The 17,788-nt window shown below is 41.9% G+C and overlaps 1 protein-coding gene across 1 annotated transcript in view; it reads right to left on the bottom strand.

Moving 5' to 3' along the window:
* MYO15B (myosin XVB) overlaps positions 1 to 17,579 on the bottom strand; it is a 59,763-nt gene extending 42,184 nt beyond the window's left edge. Inside the window, exons 1-9 of the mRNA XM_018561532.1 lie at positions 17,480 to 17,579; positions 16,941 to 16,976; positions 5,646 to 5,703; positions 4,502 to 4,632; positions 3,440 to 3,535; positions 3,125 to 3,360; positions 2,871 to 3,040; positions 2,092 to 2,164; positions 1,608 to 1,922 (exon numbers count right to left, since the gene is read on the bottom strand). Coding sequence (XP_018417034.1) covers positions 1,608 to 1,922; positions 2,092 to 2,164; positions 2,871 to 3,040; positions 3,125 to 3,360; positions 3,440 to 3,535; positions 4,502 to 4,632; positions 5,646 to 5,703; positions 16,941 to 16,943 — 1,082 coding nt within the window. The 5' untranslated portion in view covers positions 16,944 to 16,976; positions 17,480 to 17,579. The remainder of the gene's footprint in view (positions 1 to 1,607; positions 1,923 to 2,091; positions 2,165 to 2,870; positions 3,041 to 3,124; positions 3,361 to 3,439; positions 3,536 to 4,501; positions 4,633 to 5,645; positions 5,704 to 16,940; positions 16,977 to 17,479) is intronic.
* Positions 17,580 to 17,788: the final 209 nt, after the last annotated feature.

The raw sequence follows: 17,788 nt of genomic DNA, 5'->3' as shown, positions 1-17,788 counted from the left end.
CTGCCAGTTAATTCCACCTAATGAAGCTTGCTGTGATGGGGTGGAAACAATGCTGCACTACTTTTTAAATTCAGAGAAGTTCTGTAATTCCCTTCTAGCAGGCGTAAGGCCTGCTAGAAGTAGACAGGGCCTCCACCTTCTGCAGGGAAAGACAGGGGTGTAGCTTAGGTGGACACAGAGAATGTAGCCTGGGGTGAGTTCAGGAAGTGGAGTTATGAGGAGATAGTGAATTCTACCTCATGGCTTCCACTTTGGAGGGAAAGCCAATTGTCTCTCCCGAGTGGGCAGACTAGATCTGGACTTGGGCAGGCATAAAGATGGAATAATGTTTGCCTAGAGCTTGTTATAATGCAAGTTTCCTTCAGTACAGTGGAGTAGAAGAAGAATATGGACTCAAGGGTAAGCTTATACCTGGGGGAGTAAAGACACGAGAGTAGGGTTGCCACCTATCCAGGATTCACCCGGACAGTCCGGGTTTTGAATACTGTGTCCGGATTTCATGGCAGCAGAAACCCAGACACAAGATGTCAAGCAGACATGGGCAACCAAAATTAAGCTGGGGCTACTGGCCCCGCACCGAAAATAGTCTCAACTGTGATATTTACATATGAATGGGCGTCACTATTTACATATAAATAAGCTACGACCTATTCTCCCAAAAAAATATCCAAACGTCGATAGAGTGTTCGGGTTTCGCTTGAAGAAAAGGTGGCAACCCTACACGAGAGTGGCTTGGTGATGACCTGGTGAAGGTGGACTGGCTAACAGGGTGGTGGAGAGATGAATCCCTTGGTGTGACCACGTGTCCTGCAACCTGAGACCCTGGTGACTTTGGGCAGGTGTTCGGCGGGCCCCTGACAGATTGGGCCAGGAACCACTGATGCAAAGGAGCTTCTCATAACTAAGTAATTGTGTGTTCCTGATGTGGCCTATAGGCCAAAGTGTGTGGAGCCTGAGTGATACAATGAGAGTCTCAAACAAGCTGTTGATGCTGATTGACAAGCCTGTAGCTTGTCAATGAACACCTGACCACACCTAGCCCACTGATTTCTGAATTGACAAAACTGCCTCTGCTGGTGAAACCATTCCACTGTTAGCTGCAATGTCAGGGAGCATGTGAAACACAAATAAAAGAAGGATTTGACTCAGTTAGAGATGGTAAAATAAATGTTCAGTTTACTTTATAGGGTGTGTATCACATAGTAACTGGATTTGGGACTTATTTAGACAGTCATACAGGAGTCTTTAACTGTATTTTAAGCAAAACGTAGACTTTTTAAATCCAGTCAATGAGCAGGTTTTCTTAAACTGCTGCTACTTAAAACTGAGCTCCCAGTACTGGCATTCATATGAAGCTTGATTTCTGGTGTGGGAGCTGTGGGGGGAATATGTACTAGCAGTGTTTAAAAATGTGTTACATTTTTTTTTTGGAATAAGCGCACAACTAATGAGTGCTTTATATTTACCATCATTAGCACCATTAGGCTTTCATATTTCATTTGTCAACAAATCTAAGCATAGTTATCAACATTATGAGAAGTAATCACTGCCAATAGGCAGAAAATGATAGTAAGCATATTCCTGTATTAGAACATAAAATTACTCACCTTTCAAAAGATGAAGGAAAAGGTGGAGGGAGAGGTGGAGCTCTTGGTGCTTGGAGTTGTGGAGGATCAGGAGGAAAGTCAGGTGCTGGGAAAGATGGGTGTCCTGGTGGAAGTATTGGAGCATAGTCTAGTGGAGGTTCAGGGATGCCTCCTGCATCTCCAAAAGGGTATTCAGATGTTTGAAAAGCCTGAGGAGGAGCACCATCTTCTATCTCAGCAATTACATCCAGCAAAAAGTCATCTCCTGAGAGATCAAACCACTGATCACCGTCCAGAATGGAGACAGACCAGCCACGAGGATTTTCCCCAGAACCTCTTCATTAAAAGAAAATAGATAAGTATAGAAGTGAATAAGTAAATTAAGTCAAGAGCTGCACCAAGTTAGGTCTGACATCCAAGGTGGATGTATATTTTTATAAGTGTCGCAGGTGAGGCATAGAAAGACAATATAAACAACTGCAACATATATCAATAATAAGGTTACCTGGACTGCAGAAGCCAGCTTGCTAGTTGTTCTCCGGTTGTCCATGAATCCACTTCTGTAGAATATTTTTCCTCTGTGATAAAAAACATGGAAAAATACAATTTGAATTAAGTTTCCTATTTTACCCACTGATGTTTGCAATCTCATCATACACCTCTTAATGCTCTCAGCTTAATAGCATATCTTCATGGGCTATAAAGGACAGCTTTGACAGCTGCACTTTTTCTTGATACAATCAAAGGAGCCATGGTAGGAGTGTTGTGTTGAACACTGGCTGTTATAAGTGGATACCACATTGAATCATAATGTTGACAAACAATAGATTAAAAGGTCTGTTTTGCCAAAAAAAATTATTTCAGTTTTTTATTTCTTATGTCTCTCCAGAACATCAGTGGTGAGATTGCTGCGGCTTTGCCATGTCTGCTCTCTTATATAAGGTCTCTTGTTATACTCCCAGTGATTAAAAGGAGGCTTAATTTTCCTACTAGAATTTGTAAATTACTGAATGTAATTGAAGTTACAACAAAGATTTAGGAACGCCTAGGAAGCACCTTTCGTAGAAAGAAGGGTGAGACTCCAAGGTGAAAAGAAACAGTCAGGAACTAGAAGGAGATCTATTAGAGTCCCAGAGAGACATTAAAAGTAAGTCATACCACAAGGCTCCACCTTTATTCTCTTGTTTTGCAGTAAGTGTTTTACACATAGAAAAGGCAACAAAGGACACTCTAAGGGTATATAGTCATATAGAAAGTAAATGCAGAGAGAACTTGCCACCTCACCATTAAAGGTAAACACATCCACGATCATCTTTCCTTTTCTCTCATTAGCGGTCCATTCCAACAAAGTAGGAGCATGCGAGCGAAACACGCCAAGGTTGTTCTGCTTGGCACGAAGGATTTTGCTCTGGCATATGGCCCTATAACTTTCAAAGCCTTGATCGGAGACATACCTACACCAGAGATATAGTGTATTAAAGAACGTGGACAAATCAGAACCAACACATTGTTTTACATTTCTCAATCAAATGACATACTTCAGCAGTGGCTTCTCCAGAGTAGGTGAAGGGATGATACAGCTGAGCAGAGTAGAAAGGAGTAGCCATGCCCTCTGGCTCTGTACCTCATCGCTGTTCTGCACTGTCAGACTTGCTGCTTGACAAAGAAGTTCATCTTTAAGTGATGGCTGTCTTAGGCAGCGTTCCACAATGAAGTTACCAATAATTCTTTGCTGCCAAGGCTGCATTGTAGTGCTACCCGTGAACCGCAGGGCCTGTCACAAGCACAGATACATTTAAGTATCTCATCAGATATTATACCATAAACAACAGAGAAATTAAATAATTTCTTACCAGTTTGTACAATTCCAGAGCAACTCCATGATCATTCTGTGATAAACGAGTAAGGGGATCCTGCAGGGGCTGCCCCAAGGGTGGAAGAACAGAATCCTGGGAAGGCAAATATTTGGAAACATAGGGAATTCAAGTTGTATTAAACTCTCAAATGTTTTTTCAATAATCAGTCCAGATCAGACAAATATATGTTGCACAGCAAAGTATTTCATTAAATTATTGCCCAAGCACTTACAGTATTCAACTTTTCAAACAGCTCCAACTCTCTCAGCTCCACTTCCCTGAACTTCATGTGCAGTGCAAAGTCACAAAGGACAGAGCTGTCTCCAGCAGCTGTCCATCTACTAGCTTAGATAAAGAAGGAGGAAGGAGAGGGGAGCAGGGAGACGGGAAGTGCCCTTCCTTGCTGTGTCTGTGTGCTTGTGGAGACACGCACAGCTTACCAGCACACACAAGGGTGGCTCCATAGGACCCTGCAAAGGAAAGGAGCCACTCTAAAACAGGATATCAGGACCAGTGCTAAAGGGACCACCTTTTATTGCAGGAAAGTAAAACTTTAAAACATCAAGGAGCAGAATCCATTGTAAGTGATTTAGTCAGCATTTGAAATAGCTTAAACACCTTTTGACGTTAGTATCAATTTAACTATCTTTATATATGCACAATGACAAAGCAACAAGAAATGGTGAAGGTTCAGTGTGGTAGGAAAGGGCATACAGTTAGCAGGTAACCAGGGACGCTGATCTCTCTGCAAGTGGCCGGAGCCAGCCGTAAGATCACGGCTGGCTTCGCCCAGCTGTCGGAAGCAGGCTGTCGGCCGGCCAATGGCCGGCCGCTCGGCAAGCTTCGGCTTTCAGCACGGCTCAGCAGAGGCCGAAGCTGCGGCTAGATCCTTCGGCAGCTTCGTGAATAGACCCCTATGGTGTAAATGGGCCCTGAATGTCAGATTGACTGCTTTATAAATATGCCCCATAGCTGTTTAAACAATATGGTATTAATTATTGCAGACATGAAATGGTAAATTAACAAGAATAAGCAAAAACATTATACCAGAAAACTTACCCTAAAATAGGAGCGAATAAAGATGGATAATGGATAGTTGTTTATGTCAGGAGAAAGCGAAAGGATGGTCTGAGCCTTGACCTGTGGTGGAGGCACCTCTGTGATACCTGTGCCTTGGGCATAGTACTTCACTGTGGGGTACAAGCATGTAAAATCATAATGACTTAGTCCAATGGTATACAACACACAAGCTCCAGAAAGGCATTACACAATAGTACACAATTTTAGATATATATACATACCGTATATATACTGTCCTGGATGTAGATTTTTAGACAATATTCTCTTGTTCCCACAGCACAAGCATGCACAATTAAACAACTTGTAATTTAAACAAATTAAACAATTAAATGTAAGATACAACACTGCTTGCAAGCTGTCTAGCAATTGTTGTTTGATAACATTTATATAATGTTTTCTGCTCATTCTGTTATAACACCTAGTATAAACAGTGTGCACCATGACAACGGGGTCGTGCCCAACCCCATCTAGTAATCTGTCAAAGTACTTGTGCTTGTGTTATTACATAAGACATTCACTTATGTAAAAATGCACCAACCTGTACCTCTATTAGACAAGTCAACAGGAATGCAAAAGTGGCTTGATACAATTTGGAAACAGCTCGGAAACGGCTCAGAATTAGGTCAGAATCCCTTTGTGAAGGATCTCAGAAGCATCTTAGAGCTTTTTCACACCACATGTGTTGGGGTTACGCTGGCTGTTATTTTCAGCGCAGCCCCAATGCAAGGCAAGGCAGTTTGCCTCGTCACAGATAGACACAAGTCACAACACTGCATTGTGTGCTAAAACAAAAGTATGGCATGCTGCACTTTTTATCAGAGCAGTGGGGATGAGACACAGAACAACCACCATGCACCCCGCTGTGCCGGTAGAACATAATGAAATGTCACTTGTGACATTTCAATAAAATTATGCAAAAAAAACCCCAAAAGGAGTACATAGTGTGATGTGCCGGGATTGGCGCAACGCCACTGGGTTGTGCACCGCACACCAGCCACTGTAAGTTTTGTGCAGTAAGTATCTCACATGCGTGCTGAATGCATTTAAAAACATGCTGCTCTTGCCCAATTTGCACCAACATAAGTCCTAAGTCCGCTAGAAACAAAAAATACCACACCCTTACCTTGTGCTGAATTCAATAGAGCAGCTAATTCAGCTGGTACTTCCAGCGCATACAGGTCCTGATGAAGAGATATTAGCACTGTCATATACATTTATGCAGTAGTTCTTTTCCTTATCACAAATGGCATGTTTAATTCTTCATTTCGTTTCGAAACACTTATAGTACATTGGCTGTATATATTACACAATAATGTAAACCCAATAATAATAATCAGGTATTGACCCGTATATCAAGATGTCCCTCCTCTACATAACACATTGATAAGGCATTTAAGCTGAACTTGAGGCAAAAAACAAAATACACTAATTTAGGCTTCATTTACATTTGCCACTTGTGTTTTTGTCTTTTATCTGCAAAGGAAAATCTGTCAGGCAAGATGCTGTGTTTATGATTCTAGACTCATGAAATTATGCGCGTTGACGTGTTTACAAGCGATTACATGCATCTGGTACCACATCCAACGTGTTTGCATGTGTTTTGATGCACTAAGAAGTTGAAATCAATTCCTAGATGCATCTGACTTGAAAACGCAGATAAACCAACCACAGAAAAAAGCATCTAGATGCAAGGTGTGAATATACCCATTGGAATTCATTAGATGCATATATATGCATTTACAAAAGCTTTTTAAATGCACATAAAACCATCTAAATCACACCTATTGTGAATGACGCCTTAAGGTACAGCTGATGCCAAAACTTTTTTTTAGTTTTGGATAGAGTGGAGAGGGATTAGAACATCTATTTAAGATCAGATAGTCACTGCAAGGGTTAATCAAATGCCTACCTGGAGTTCTGTTTTAAGTGTTCTGGTCAGAAAGTGATGAAAAAACTGAACAATTTAGAGATGTCACCAGAACAAGAAATGAGGGAAAATCTTTCAATGGAGACACTTGACCTGGTGACAACAGTCCAAGAGAGGAATTCCCCTCACTTTGTAGAAATTTCCTGCCACCTTCTGTTACATCTTCGGGACAGGAAGGGAAACTTCCCAATTGGACACAAAACATAATCTGACAGGTTTTATCCCTTCCCTACTCTATCTAAATCTGTTAATATGTTTGATAGCTGACAATAAGACATTGGGGGGAATTTATCAAAACTGGAGCCAACAGAATATGAAGCAGTTGTCCATAGTAACTAATCAACCTCTCTCTTCAGTTTGTTCAGTTAGGCTTAAAAATGAAAGAGAGAAGCTGATTAGTTACTATGGAAAACTGCTCCAGATTGTGTTTGCTTCAGTTTTGATAAATTATCCCCATTGTGGATTGATGGAAATAAGGTGAAAGATGTTACCGTGTAATTGAACAGTACAGATTTTGAATCTGGCACAACCTGAAGATATGTAAAAGGTCTTACTTCTCCTTCCCTCATCTCCAACAACCCCCAGAAGTTTGCAGAAACATTTTATGTAGCAGCGTAGGCACTCTGTACCAGTGGGAGAGAATTTTGTAGTTGTTTTCCTGTATTCTACTGGAGATGGAGGCGTAGTGAGTAAAGTATATGGCGTCCCTTTTTTGTTCGGGTGTTAGGGGAAGATTCAGATCTTGTTCCAATTTCCCAACAAAGGGGGAGGGGGGGGGGTAATCCTCCCCTGGCTGAATTAAGATCTTATACATAAGGGAGGTGGCGATCGATCCCTGTTAAAGGAATCAGTGACCATTCCTTGGGCACCCGTGATTTCAGAAAATGGAGGAGTTGGCGCAACCTCCAATCATCTAGCTGTGAGATCACTAGAGATGATTCTTCCCATCCCACCAAGAGATTTGGGAACAAGAAGTAGTTTATGCGCCATGTGAGCTGGATAATGAGCCCAGACAAAGCTAAGAAACTCCCGTCATAGGTCCCTGAGAAAGGAAGATGGGATAGAGATAGGCAGTGTTTGAACCGATGCAGCACCCTGGGAAGGACGTTCATCTTGAGCACAGCATTCCTGCCGAACCATGTGTGGGTAAGATTATGCCATTTCAAGAGGTCTGACCTCACCTTGGCCAGCAATGGTTTGAAATTCGCTACGAAGATCCCAGAAACATTTGGTGTAATAAGGGTACTTAGATAGGAAATATGTTCCTTTGCCTATTTAAATGGGAAAGCCGAGTGCAGACCCAGACCCCGAATCGTATGTGGAGGCAGGGAGATGTTGAGAGCCACCGATTTGTGGAAGTTCATATTAAAGTTCGAGGCTTCCCCAAAGAGAGAAAATTCCTTGAGGAGATTCTGGAAAGATGTCACGGGGGATGAGATAAAAAATAGGAGGTCGCCCGCAAACGCCGATAACTTCTGTTGGGCAGACCCCACACGAAGACCCTGGATATTGGGATTTGCTCTGATTCTACGCCAGAAAGGTTCTAGGGTCAGGATAAAGATCAAAGGTGACAACCGACACCCCTGCCTTGTCCCGTTTGTCAAGTGTAAGGATGGGGACAATGCTTCATTTACCCGAATTCCCGCCGTCGGTGGAAGAGTAGATGGCATCCAGCCAGGCGCACATATTCGTGCCAAAGCCCAAGTGCCGGAACATAGACTTCAGGAAGCTCCAGTCCACTCGATCAAACGCTTTTTCTGCATCCGTCAAGAGCAGAGCCAAGGATACATTCCAAGAGTGGGCTAGGTGGAGTACATTAAGTACTCTTGTGGTATTGTCTTTCATCTCCCTGTATGGTATAAAACCGACTTGGTCCGAATGTATGACCGTCTGTAGAAGAGGCAGCACTCTAAGCGTATGAGTAAAACAAAAGGCGTCCAGGCCATGAGGAAGACCAGGAGAGAGGGAAAACCCCCTAAAACCTCCTCCGTCCCACCCCACAGCCTGGAGGCATAGGTCCGGACATCCCTGTAGATCTGATAAATATATTAAACATCAGTTGTGGAATCCAAGAGCTGTGGAAACATTTTGCAATTATCAGTCATTGGAGGCACATATCTGGCATAAGCAAAACAGAACAACCCATGAATTATCAAACCCAACAAACATTAAGGCGTGCACACCCCTCAGCTCCTCTATCCAAACATGTCCCAGCAAGATGGCGGGAAACAGCACCGTTTGGTATCCAGGAAACAAGAGATCCACGAAATGAAGCACCCGGCCCTCCACCCACCGTGGATTGCAGTGCCAGGCCATGGACGGTGGAGGAGGCATGTGATACAAGCTGGAAGTCAACATACCCACACAGGTGAGAACTGTAGGCGACCTAAGAGTGAGGCCCCGCCACCATCACAATGCCCATAAGAAGACAGGTCAAGGGAATCACACGCAGAGTTCATGCAGACGAGACAAAGTTACCTAGCAGCCTCAGGGTTCATCGATAATGTACGGCGTTAGAGATCAGGGAGAACGTGGATAGTCGCTCCATCAAACTCCACAGAACCTCTCTCCCAGGTGTTACGCAGGATTTCTTCTTTGAGATTGAAGAAGTGGATTCTGCAAAGCATATGCCTGGGTCTGGATGGATCAGGCGAAAAGACTGAATCTAATGAACTTTATCAATCTCAATGGCAGTCGTGTGATCACGGCCCAGAAACATATTGAAGATAGATTGTACCATCGACCTCAAGTCAGGGCCCACCGTCGTTTCAGGAATGCCCTACAGTTTCAGATTATTAAGGCCTACTGCGATTTTCTAGATCATCCTGCTGGAGCTGCAGTTTTACCATCAGCTGGTCTTGGCTTTGCTGTGACTCTTCCAGTGCTTGTACCCGCAGTGTCAGCGTGGCTTGCGCAGAATCGCAGGTGTCCATGCAAGTAAATAGCGAGGACAGGGACTCCTTCATCCCCCTCACATAATCATCGTGAAGTGTAATGTGAATGAAGCCCAATCAATTTTAGTTGGCAAGGACGCCTTGAGTGTACGGGCATCAACCTCCAGCCCTCCCCCCCCCAGCTGATTTGGGAAGGAGCAGAGCCTTGAGACTCCCGGAGGCAGTGTAAGGGTTTAAAAAGTATTGAAGCCTCAGAATTAAAAATAATTGCAATATACATGTTTTTAATCTGTGTTCTTTTCAAGGTCCTTGGCTGGGACAAAAGAAAAGGTTGCACTGCTGAAACTGCGTAGGTAGGACGACCTAAGATGCGCTAACAAATCAACGCTTTGAAGCTTGCTTGACCAGGATATATGACGCGAAGACGGCACCCAGCCAGAAGTGAATTATCATAAACAACTATATAAGATTTATGCACCTTAGATTTAGTTAGAGACTCTTTCAGACGGGAGGGGGGACAAGCTCAACTCCATGCATTGTCTGTATAGATTCTCCCATGCGCGTGTAAATAAAGCAGAGTGAAGACTTTTTCTATAACAATCTTTGAGTCCGTGGAGGTTATTTTTAAATACAATAGAGCAATCTATAATTCCTCCTACAACATGGTGCCGAAACCCGGGAAACTCCAGCAGGAGAGGAAAAAGAGGTCGGGACTTGGGCAAGGAATCCAAATCTCAACGGACATCCACCAAAGACCCCCGAAACTAAGTTTTTCATAAAAAGGGGCTGCTCGAGGAACCAATCTCTTAACCCTCCGTTGGCAGTTTCACAAGAAGGGGACTCCAGGGATTGTGAAAAAGTCCGAACTTCTGCAAAAGGGTAAGAAAACAGTACTTTAAAGTATAAGAACATTTAAGTCAAAATAAGTTGTTGTTATAAGAACAAAATAAGTTTGTTGTCTTTCTAAAATTTGGAATCTGTGTTTCTAAATAACGATTACAGTCAGTTACATAGTACAAAAAGGGTTTTATTTAAACATTTTCTGTTGAGAGGGAAAAGTGGTCACTATCTCTCGTCCTCCTTATCTGTGGCCATCTTGGATGGGCAGAACAAGTGACTAAAACCGCGTTTTGGGAAGACGTACTCGGAACACTCTGAGTAGCAGTCGAGCATAGCGGGTCTTTTTCTTTGTTTAATATACTAAAGAGAAATATAAGGGTGTGGTTCAGAATCCAGGTGACAAATAAAGGAAACTTGTCAGACTTTTAGTCCAAGACAGCCTTGTAGTTTGTTGCAAAAACCTGAGTGGACGTATAAACACCCTTAGATTTCTAAAGTACACATAAATGGAACTGACTGTATGAGTAAGAACTAACAAGGTTATCCAGTCCGAGAATACCGACGCACAGGTGTTCAGGAAGATTGGAGACTGAGAGTTAACTAATAAGGTTATCTAGTCCGAGAATACCGACGCACAGGTGTTCAGGAAGATTAGAGACCAAGAGTTAACTAATAAGGTTATCTAGTCCGAGAATACCGACGTACAGGTGTTCAGGAAGATTAGAGACCAAGAGTTAAGAAAATAAGTCTTTTTGGAGTAAGGTTAGACTTAAAGAAACAGGAACAAAGAAATAGAATCATTGGAATTTACCCCGGATATGTTTAAAAATCACTTTATGTCTCTGGCAGATACATCGTGGATATGTGGAGACGGTAAGTTAAGACCAAATCTAACTAAATCATGGGCAGGAACATGTGCATTGGTAAGACTACTACAACCCTTTTTGATTCTGCCAGGGGGAGGAGAAAAGCTTATTGCCCAAATGTTAGAAATAACAAAGACCACGACACACAGAACCAAAAGATCCATCCCAAGGGGAAGTTTTGATAACAGAGTATACATTGATGCTATTGGAGTACCCTGGGGAGTTCCAGACAAATTTAAAGCTAGAAACCAAATTTCAGCCGGTTTTGAATCCTTGTTTCCCATGGTAACGATTAGTAAAAATGTAGACTAGATTAATTATATATATTATAATCAACAACGCTTTGTCAACTACACTAGAGATGCAGTCAAGGGCCTTGCCGAACAACTTGATGCCACGTCACTGGTAGCATGGCAGAATAGAATGGCTTTGGATATGTTGCTCGCCGAGAAAGGTGGAGTATGCGCCATGTTTGGAACCTCGTGTTGTACATACATCCCCAATAACACTGCCCCAGATGGGAGCGTCTCCCGAGCATTGAAGGGCTTGGAGATGCTCTCGTTAGAGCTGGCAGAAAACAGTGGGATCGAAAATCCATGGAATCCTGGATGGAGGGTTTGTGCGGGCGCTGGGCATCACACATTACTACCTTCCTTATAGCCATTGCAGGGATCCTATCAGTATTATTATGCTTAGGTTGTTGTCTGGTACCGTGTATGAAGGGACTTGTCTCGAAGGTAGTTGACAAAGCAACTGAAAGAATGGCATACACAGCTTTAAACACTGATGACATTGACTCACCCTATGATGACGCCCCTGTTTGAAACCAGACCATGACACCACTTAGGCAAATAAGTAACATACTTAACCTAGGGGGTTGATTTAAGTAAGAAACAGAATTTAATTGCTGAGGTTCAACAGGGGGGAAATGTAAGGGGTTAAAAAGTATTGAAGCCTCAGAATTAAAAATAATTGCAATATACATGTTTTTAATCTGTGTTCTTTTCAAGGTCCTTGGCTGGGACAAAAGAAAAGATTGCACTGCTGAAACTGCGTAGGTAGGACGGCCTAAGATGTGCTAACAAATCAACGCTTTGAAGTTTGCTTGACCAGGATATATGACGCGAAGAAGGCACCCAGCCAGAAATGAATTATCATAAACAACTATAAAAGATTTATGCACCTTAGATTTAGTTAGAGACTCTTTCAGACGGGAGGGGGGACAAGCTCAACTCCATGCATTGTCTGTATAGATTCTCCCATGCGCATGTAAATAAAGCAGAGTGAAGACTTTTTCTATAACAATCTTTGAGTCCGTGGAGGTTATTTTTAAATACAATAGAGCAATCTATAATTCCTCCTACAGCAGCACCCGACCCGGATCTCCGCTGGGTCTTTCTGCATCTGGACATGGTGCTCGATCAACAGAATACACCACTGAATGGGGTTGAGAACACGGAGCTGCATAAACGTAGGCCCCTACCCGCCATAGCCAGACCATGCCCCGTCACATTCATTTTAATGAGGGGAATTTTACTAAGACCAGAGCAGACCGAAACTGAAGCAGCTTTTATAGCAACCTCTAGCTTTCATTTTCAATGCTTAACTGGACAAGCTGAAAAGGGAAGCTAACATTTAATTAATGTTAGGTTTAATTTTAAACTTGCACTAGAGTCTGTGTGGAAATTACACCGTTTTTTTTTCCAACCACCTTTTGCATTTTGACAGATGTTGTCCTGCCTTAAATCCACCCATTCTATGAGCCTCTACACATTGGTTTTCTGAATATAGTAATTACCAGTATGGTAATAGAAAATATAACTACTTCAATAAACAACCTAGCAGAAACATAGGACCTCATGTATAAAAGTGTGTAAATCTAAAATGTCTGTGTTGTCCACAGCAACCATACAAGTCCCACAGTAACTCATCTCTTTGCAGAATAACTTTCCGGCTCTGGCCAGGCCTGCACAATTGAGCCCACTGACCTTGCAAATTGATCCTACAAAAGTCTACTACACAGGTGCAGCCAGCACAGAGATTTTCCGTGAATTATGTAAACATTGCGGGAGGCCATGGCATTGGGGTAAATATGTATCTGGAAAGGGGGTGAGTGGGGTATTTTAGGTTGGGAGTGTGAAAAAAAGGATAAATGTACTGTGTTTTAAATGTCGCTCACCCAACAAAATAGCCTAGTAGAAAGCTGAACTAGATAAATGGGAATGGTTTAATCTGCTAGAATATTTGGAATTTTGACCAGCCAATCTTGTGATTCACACATTCCTGCCACCTTGAACAGCTAGCAGGATGATACCACTGTTTTCTACTGCTGTTTTCTTAGAACTGATGAAGAGGCTCTCCCTGAGCACTCCTTTTCCCATAACTGCTGAACTGCCAGCATTTTGCATGCAATAAAGCTTGATTAGCTTACACAGAGTAACCTGTTACTCTTAAACTGGTCATATGTAGCAACTCAGTTTTATAATATTTCAGTGGACAATCCCTCAAAACCAGATTTTCTAAATGCAATAATATTTCCCAATGTTTTAAAGTCCAACAACCAACATGCAAATCATTCACCTGTACCAATTGCATGCACACGTGAAACCTTTATTTTCAAACTGTCACAAGAGGACACATCTGCAAATATGTCTTATTTCTAAGAAACAAAGCCATCAAAATACAGAACAGGAAGCTTGTTAAAATCCCATAAAAATTACATTTTTCAAATACATGCTATTAAAATAACTCAAAATATGTATTGACTACAAACACTGCATAGACTCTTGTTTTCAGGGTTAGCTTAAACTGTAAACTATATATAGCTTTATGGAAAACCTAGTATAGTTTCAGTCTCCAGACATGTTTCAGTAAAGCACCACTAAAGAGGTTTTACACAGTCTGATATGTAAGACAAGCATATAGCTTTATTCTATATGGACAACACCTCTTCTGTCTATCTATTTGATACTGTACTGATACTGAAATCTGGATGTAATAAGGACTTGTATGTGCAGCTCCTTTAATTTTGTACCTATGAGCATTTGGCATTTACAACAACCATAAAAGTGGGATTGGTTAACTGCAATTGTCCTAGGTCCAAGTTTTTTTGTACTTCTACATGCCAGATCATCGGGAAGAAGTAGGGGTGGGAAAACAGATTATAGACACATATGTTGTATAACTAATAAATGGCTTACGTTATAAAATATACATAGCAGAGACTCAGCAAACTCATAATTACATACAATATATGTATTTTATCTGCTCCCTGTTTTAAATGATAGCTTTAATAATTAAAGCCCATTTCAGCTAGAGTCTTCCTTTTATTATCTGTATGTAAAAAGACAATAAGAGGCCATAACTGGTAGTTATACACAAAAACAATTTACTAGGCTTGCACTGATACCGATACTAGTATAGTTATTGGTGCTAATACCGAGCATTTCGGTGACTGTGGACCGTACTGGCCCAAATGCTCGGATACCTTCCCCGATACCGGAACTTCAGGTCAGCGGAAGATTTCCTCTGACCGGCAGTGCCGTAGAGGAAAATGGAGCCAGCTTCTCGTGCGATCAGGAAGCTGCGCGGCGAGTAATGTCCCGCCTCCCTGCTTTCTGATTGGCCGGGAAGCCGGCTCAATTAGCCGGCTTCCCGGCCAATCACCATCGAGCCGGCCGAACAGCCGGTTCCTTGGTATTTCATTACTTCCTGATTGGCCAGGAAGCTGATTTATCGGCCGATCACAATCAAGCCAGCCAAACAACATGGAGCCCGCTTCGCGGGCAATCAGGAGGCAGAGCGGCATGTCATTACCCACCGCCCAGCTTCCTGATTGCCTGGAAGCCGGCTCCATGCCAGCACAAGCACCGGTATCGGTACTCTGTATCAGCGAGTACCAAAAGAAAAAAAGTTTGGTACTCGTACTTGATACCGAAAAACCGGTATCAGTGTATCCCTACAAGTTACTATTTAAAAGAGAATTATGGGGAGAGTGAAATAAACTCATCCCCATAAGTAGAGCTGACTTGTGACAATGAAGCTGTCACAGGCTGGTCCTATTGATCGAGAAATGAGCGATCACATATTGCCGATTGTTGAGTTCCCGATCTTCTCTCTGAGGAGAGCGGTGACTGTTAGTTATCACTCCCCGTTGGGATTCCCCCCTCCCCTCACTCTATTCCTCCAGCACTGACTGGGGAGAGGGCGGGCACAGCTGGCTGTTAATCCGGCAGTGGGGTGGATCTCGACAATATTATCTAATTCTGTCCTGGCTGCAGAGTGGCTCTGTGCTGCCAGCATATAGCGAGCAATAGTAGAATTTTGGGTCACAGGAGGACATTAGTAAATGTCCTCCTGTGACCCTAAAGAGAACCATGGCCTAAAAAGGTTGGGTCATAGTTATCTTTTCAATAAATTAAATAATACAGATCAATGTTTAGCCCTTTCCTTAAAGCTAAACATGATAAATGAATCTTTACTGCCTTCTCACCAGCTGTGCCAGAATCAAGTAACATTTGTGTTTCATTATAACTCTCAGAACCTGAAAAATAGTATTAAAGCTTAGGTCACTTGACCCTTTCCCATTCTCTGCAAGATGCACCTAGGGAGAGAAGCAGAAAGGCGCCATTTATCCCATTTTAGTGACGTGGCTTGCGCTTAAGGTTTCCAGGTTTTACCAGCTGTCTGTGTCCCTATTGGAGAGATTGTTTTTTTAATTTTCTGCTTGGTCATCTTTACAGGAATCAAACATAATGACTTCAACAGGAAAACAGACAACAAAACATGCTTTAGCAGAGTGAGGAATAATTAGAACTTCCAGGTTTTTCTTTCATTCTTTTGCCCCATTGGGGATGTTCTCCACATTTTCACTTTTGAGAAGTAAGAAGGAAATCTCCCCAAAAGAGAAAGAGATGGCAATATAATGTAGACAGAGATTTTAACTGCAAAGTCCAAATCCCATTCACACGTCCACGGTATAAAAACTACAAGGTATATGTGGTGCCCAGGTGACCACACGGACGGCGCCGTGCAAAACAGTTATAGTAAATAAAAGTAATTCACCGGCACACACTTGAAGGGTTTTTAAAGTATTGATATGTTTATTCAATACCCAATGTCACATACTGCTTCTGTTTGAGATTTTAACTGTACTCCACGCTAGCCAAAATATATAAAGTATTTGGTTACTTTTGGCCTTTAACACGTTCAGACTAAAGTAACATATAGGTCTGATCCACTCTAAAGGGTCTATGTAGGGCCCGTTCACACATAGTGCCATGACCTGTGTTGTACCACACTTTAAGGACACATAGAAAACAATTGTATTCAATGCATCCCATTCACATCACAACACAAACATGCTGCATTTTATCACACCCAACTGCATGGCACCGCAGATCGCCGCAGGGCAGCGGAGTGCACCACACCACACTGCTATAGGGGGACCTGAATGGTGTGAACACATTGTACACTCCACATAAAGTTAAAAAAAATTGTAAACAGTGACAACTCTGGCACTGTGCAATACAATGAACACTGCTGGAGCTGCCACAACAAACTAACCCATCTGCTACAATGGAGCGTTTTAGCAGATGGGCTAGTGTCAATGCATCCTTATGTATGTTTTCATACAAGATCCACATATTGTTCCAATTGAATTAACCCCAAAAATGTGCGGGTGACTTTGTGTGAATCTTGTGTGAACATAATTATAAATAGACTTATGTGTTCGCAAATCTGGTCTGTAAAGATTTCTCTTTTGCTAAAGGATCATGTTCTGTTGATTTCCAAGTTATTGGAGTACTGAAAAAACATTCAGGCTTAAATCCTTTAAAAAAAAAATAAAGAAGTGCGCATGTGTTACGGCTTAATATAATTCACAAACTTACCATAGAGGACAGGGGCTCTTGGCTTGTTCCCTTCACCTTCAGAAAACAAAAGCCATAAATATCATACTGATTATTGCTGGAAAGGAAATCATGACACACTGAATACATGAAAGTGGACAGGTGTACATATTAAAAAGGTACACGCCATAGAGGAACAGCCAGACAATGATCAAAACATTATCATATATATACCTTCTATATATATATATATATATATATATATATATATATATATATATATATATAAACAATGGAAAAATACACACAAAAACACATTTTAAAAGTATGGATCAAAATGGTTACATACCATTTATATATATAACTATCCTGAAAACAAAGCTCTTATAAGACAAACATATGAGGTACATAAAAGCTAATCGGATAGACGACATAAGGCGTACAATATAATACTGGCAAGTAATAGCTACCCAGACACAAATCATCCTTATTTTTTCTCATTCCCCTCAATGTCTTACACAAGCTGAACAATTACAGCACACTAATAGAAGACTAGCCTCACATAATCCTAAGAAATATACCTATCTGCCGTCTATGATGAAGGGAGCCCTTCGGCAGCCAGTGTCATGTATTGCTTGTAGCTCTGTGACAGTAAGTGACAGAGAGTCACACCCAGAGGGTAGGAGAGAGCAAAGTCCAAATGGAGAAAAAAAAATCAGAAAGAGCAAGAAGGATACAGAGAACTCCAGAGAAGCAGTGACTGCTTTAAGAGTATCTCATATGGACTTTGGTACATCATAGATCCCAGAGAAGGAAACATAATGATTACACAACTGGGAGTGTATTAAGACATACATAGGATACAAGGAAGAACCATGCTGCCGTAATGT

The sequence above is a fragment of the Nanorana parkeri genome, unplaced genomic scaffold (genome assembly GCF_000935625.1).
Source record: "Nanorana parkeri isolate BGI_ZX_2015 unplaced genomic scaffold, ASM93562v1 scaffold529, whole genome shotgun sequence".
NCBI classification, from domain to species: Eukaryota; Metazoa; Chordata; class Amphibia; order Anura; family Dicroglossidae; genus Nanorana; species Nanorana parkeri.
The sequence above is the reverse complement of the archived record's forward strand: the minus strand, read 5'-3'. Positions and strand labels throughout refer to the sequence as shown.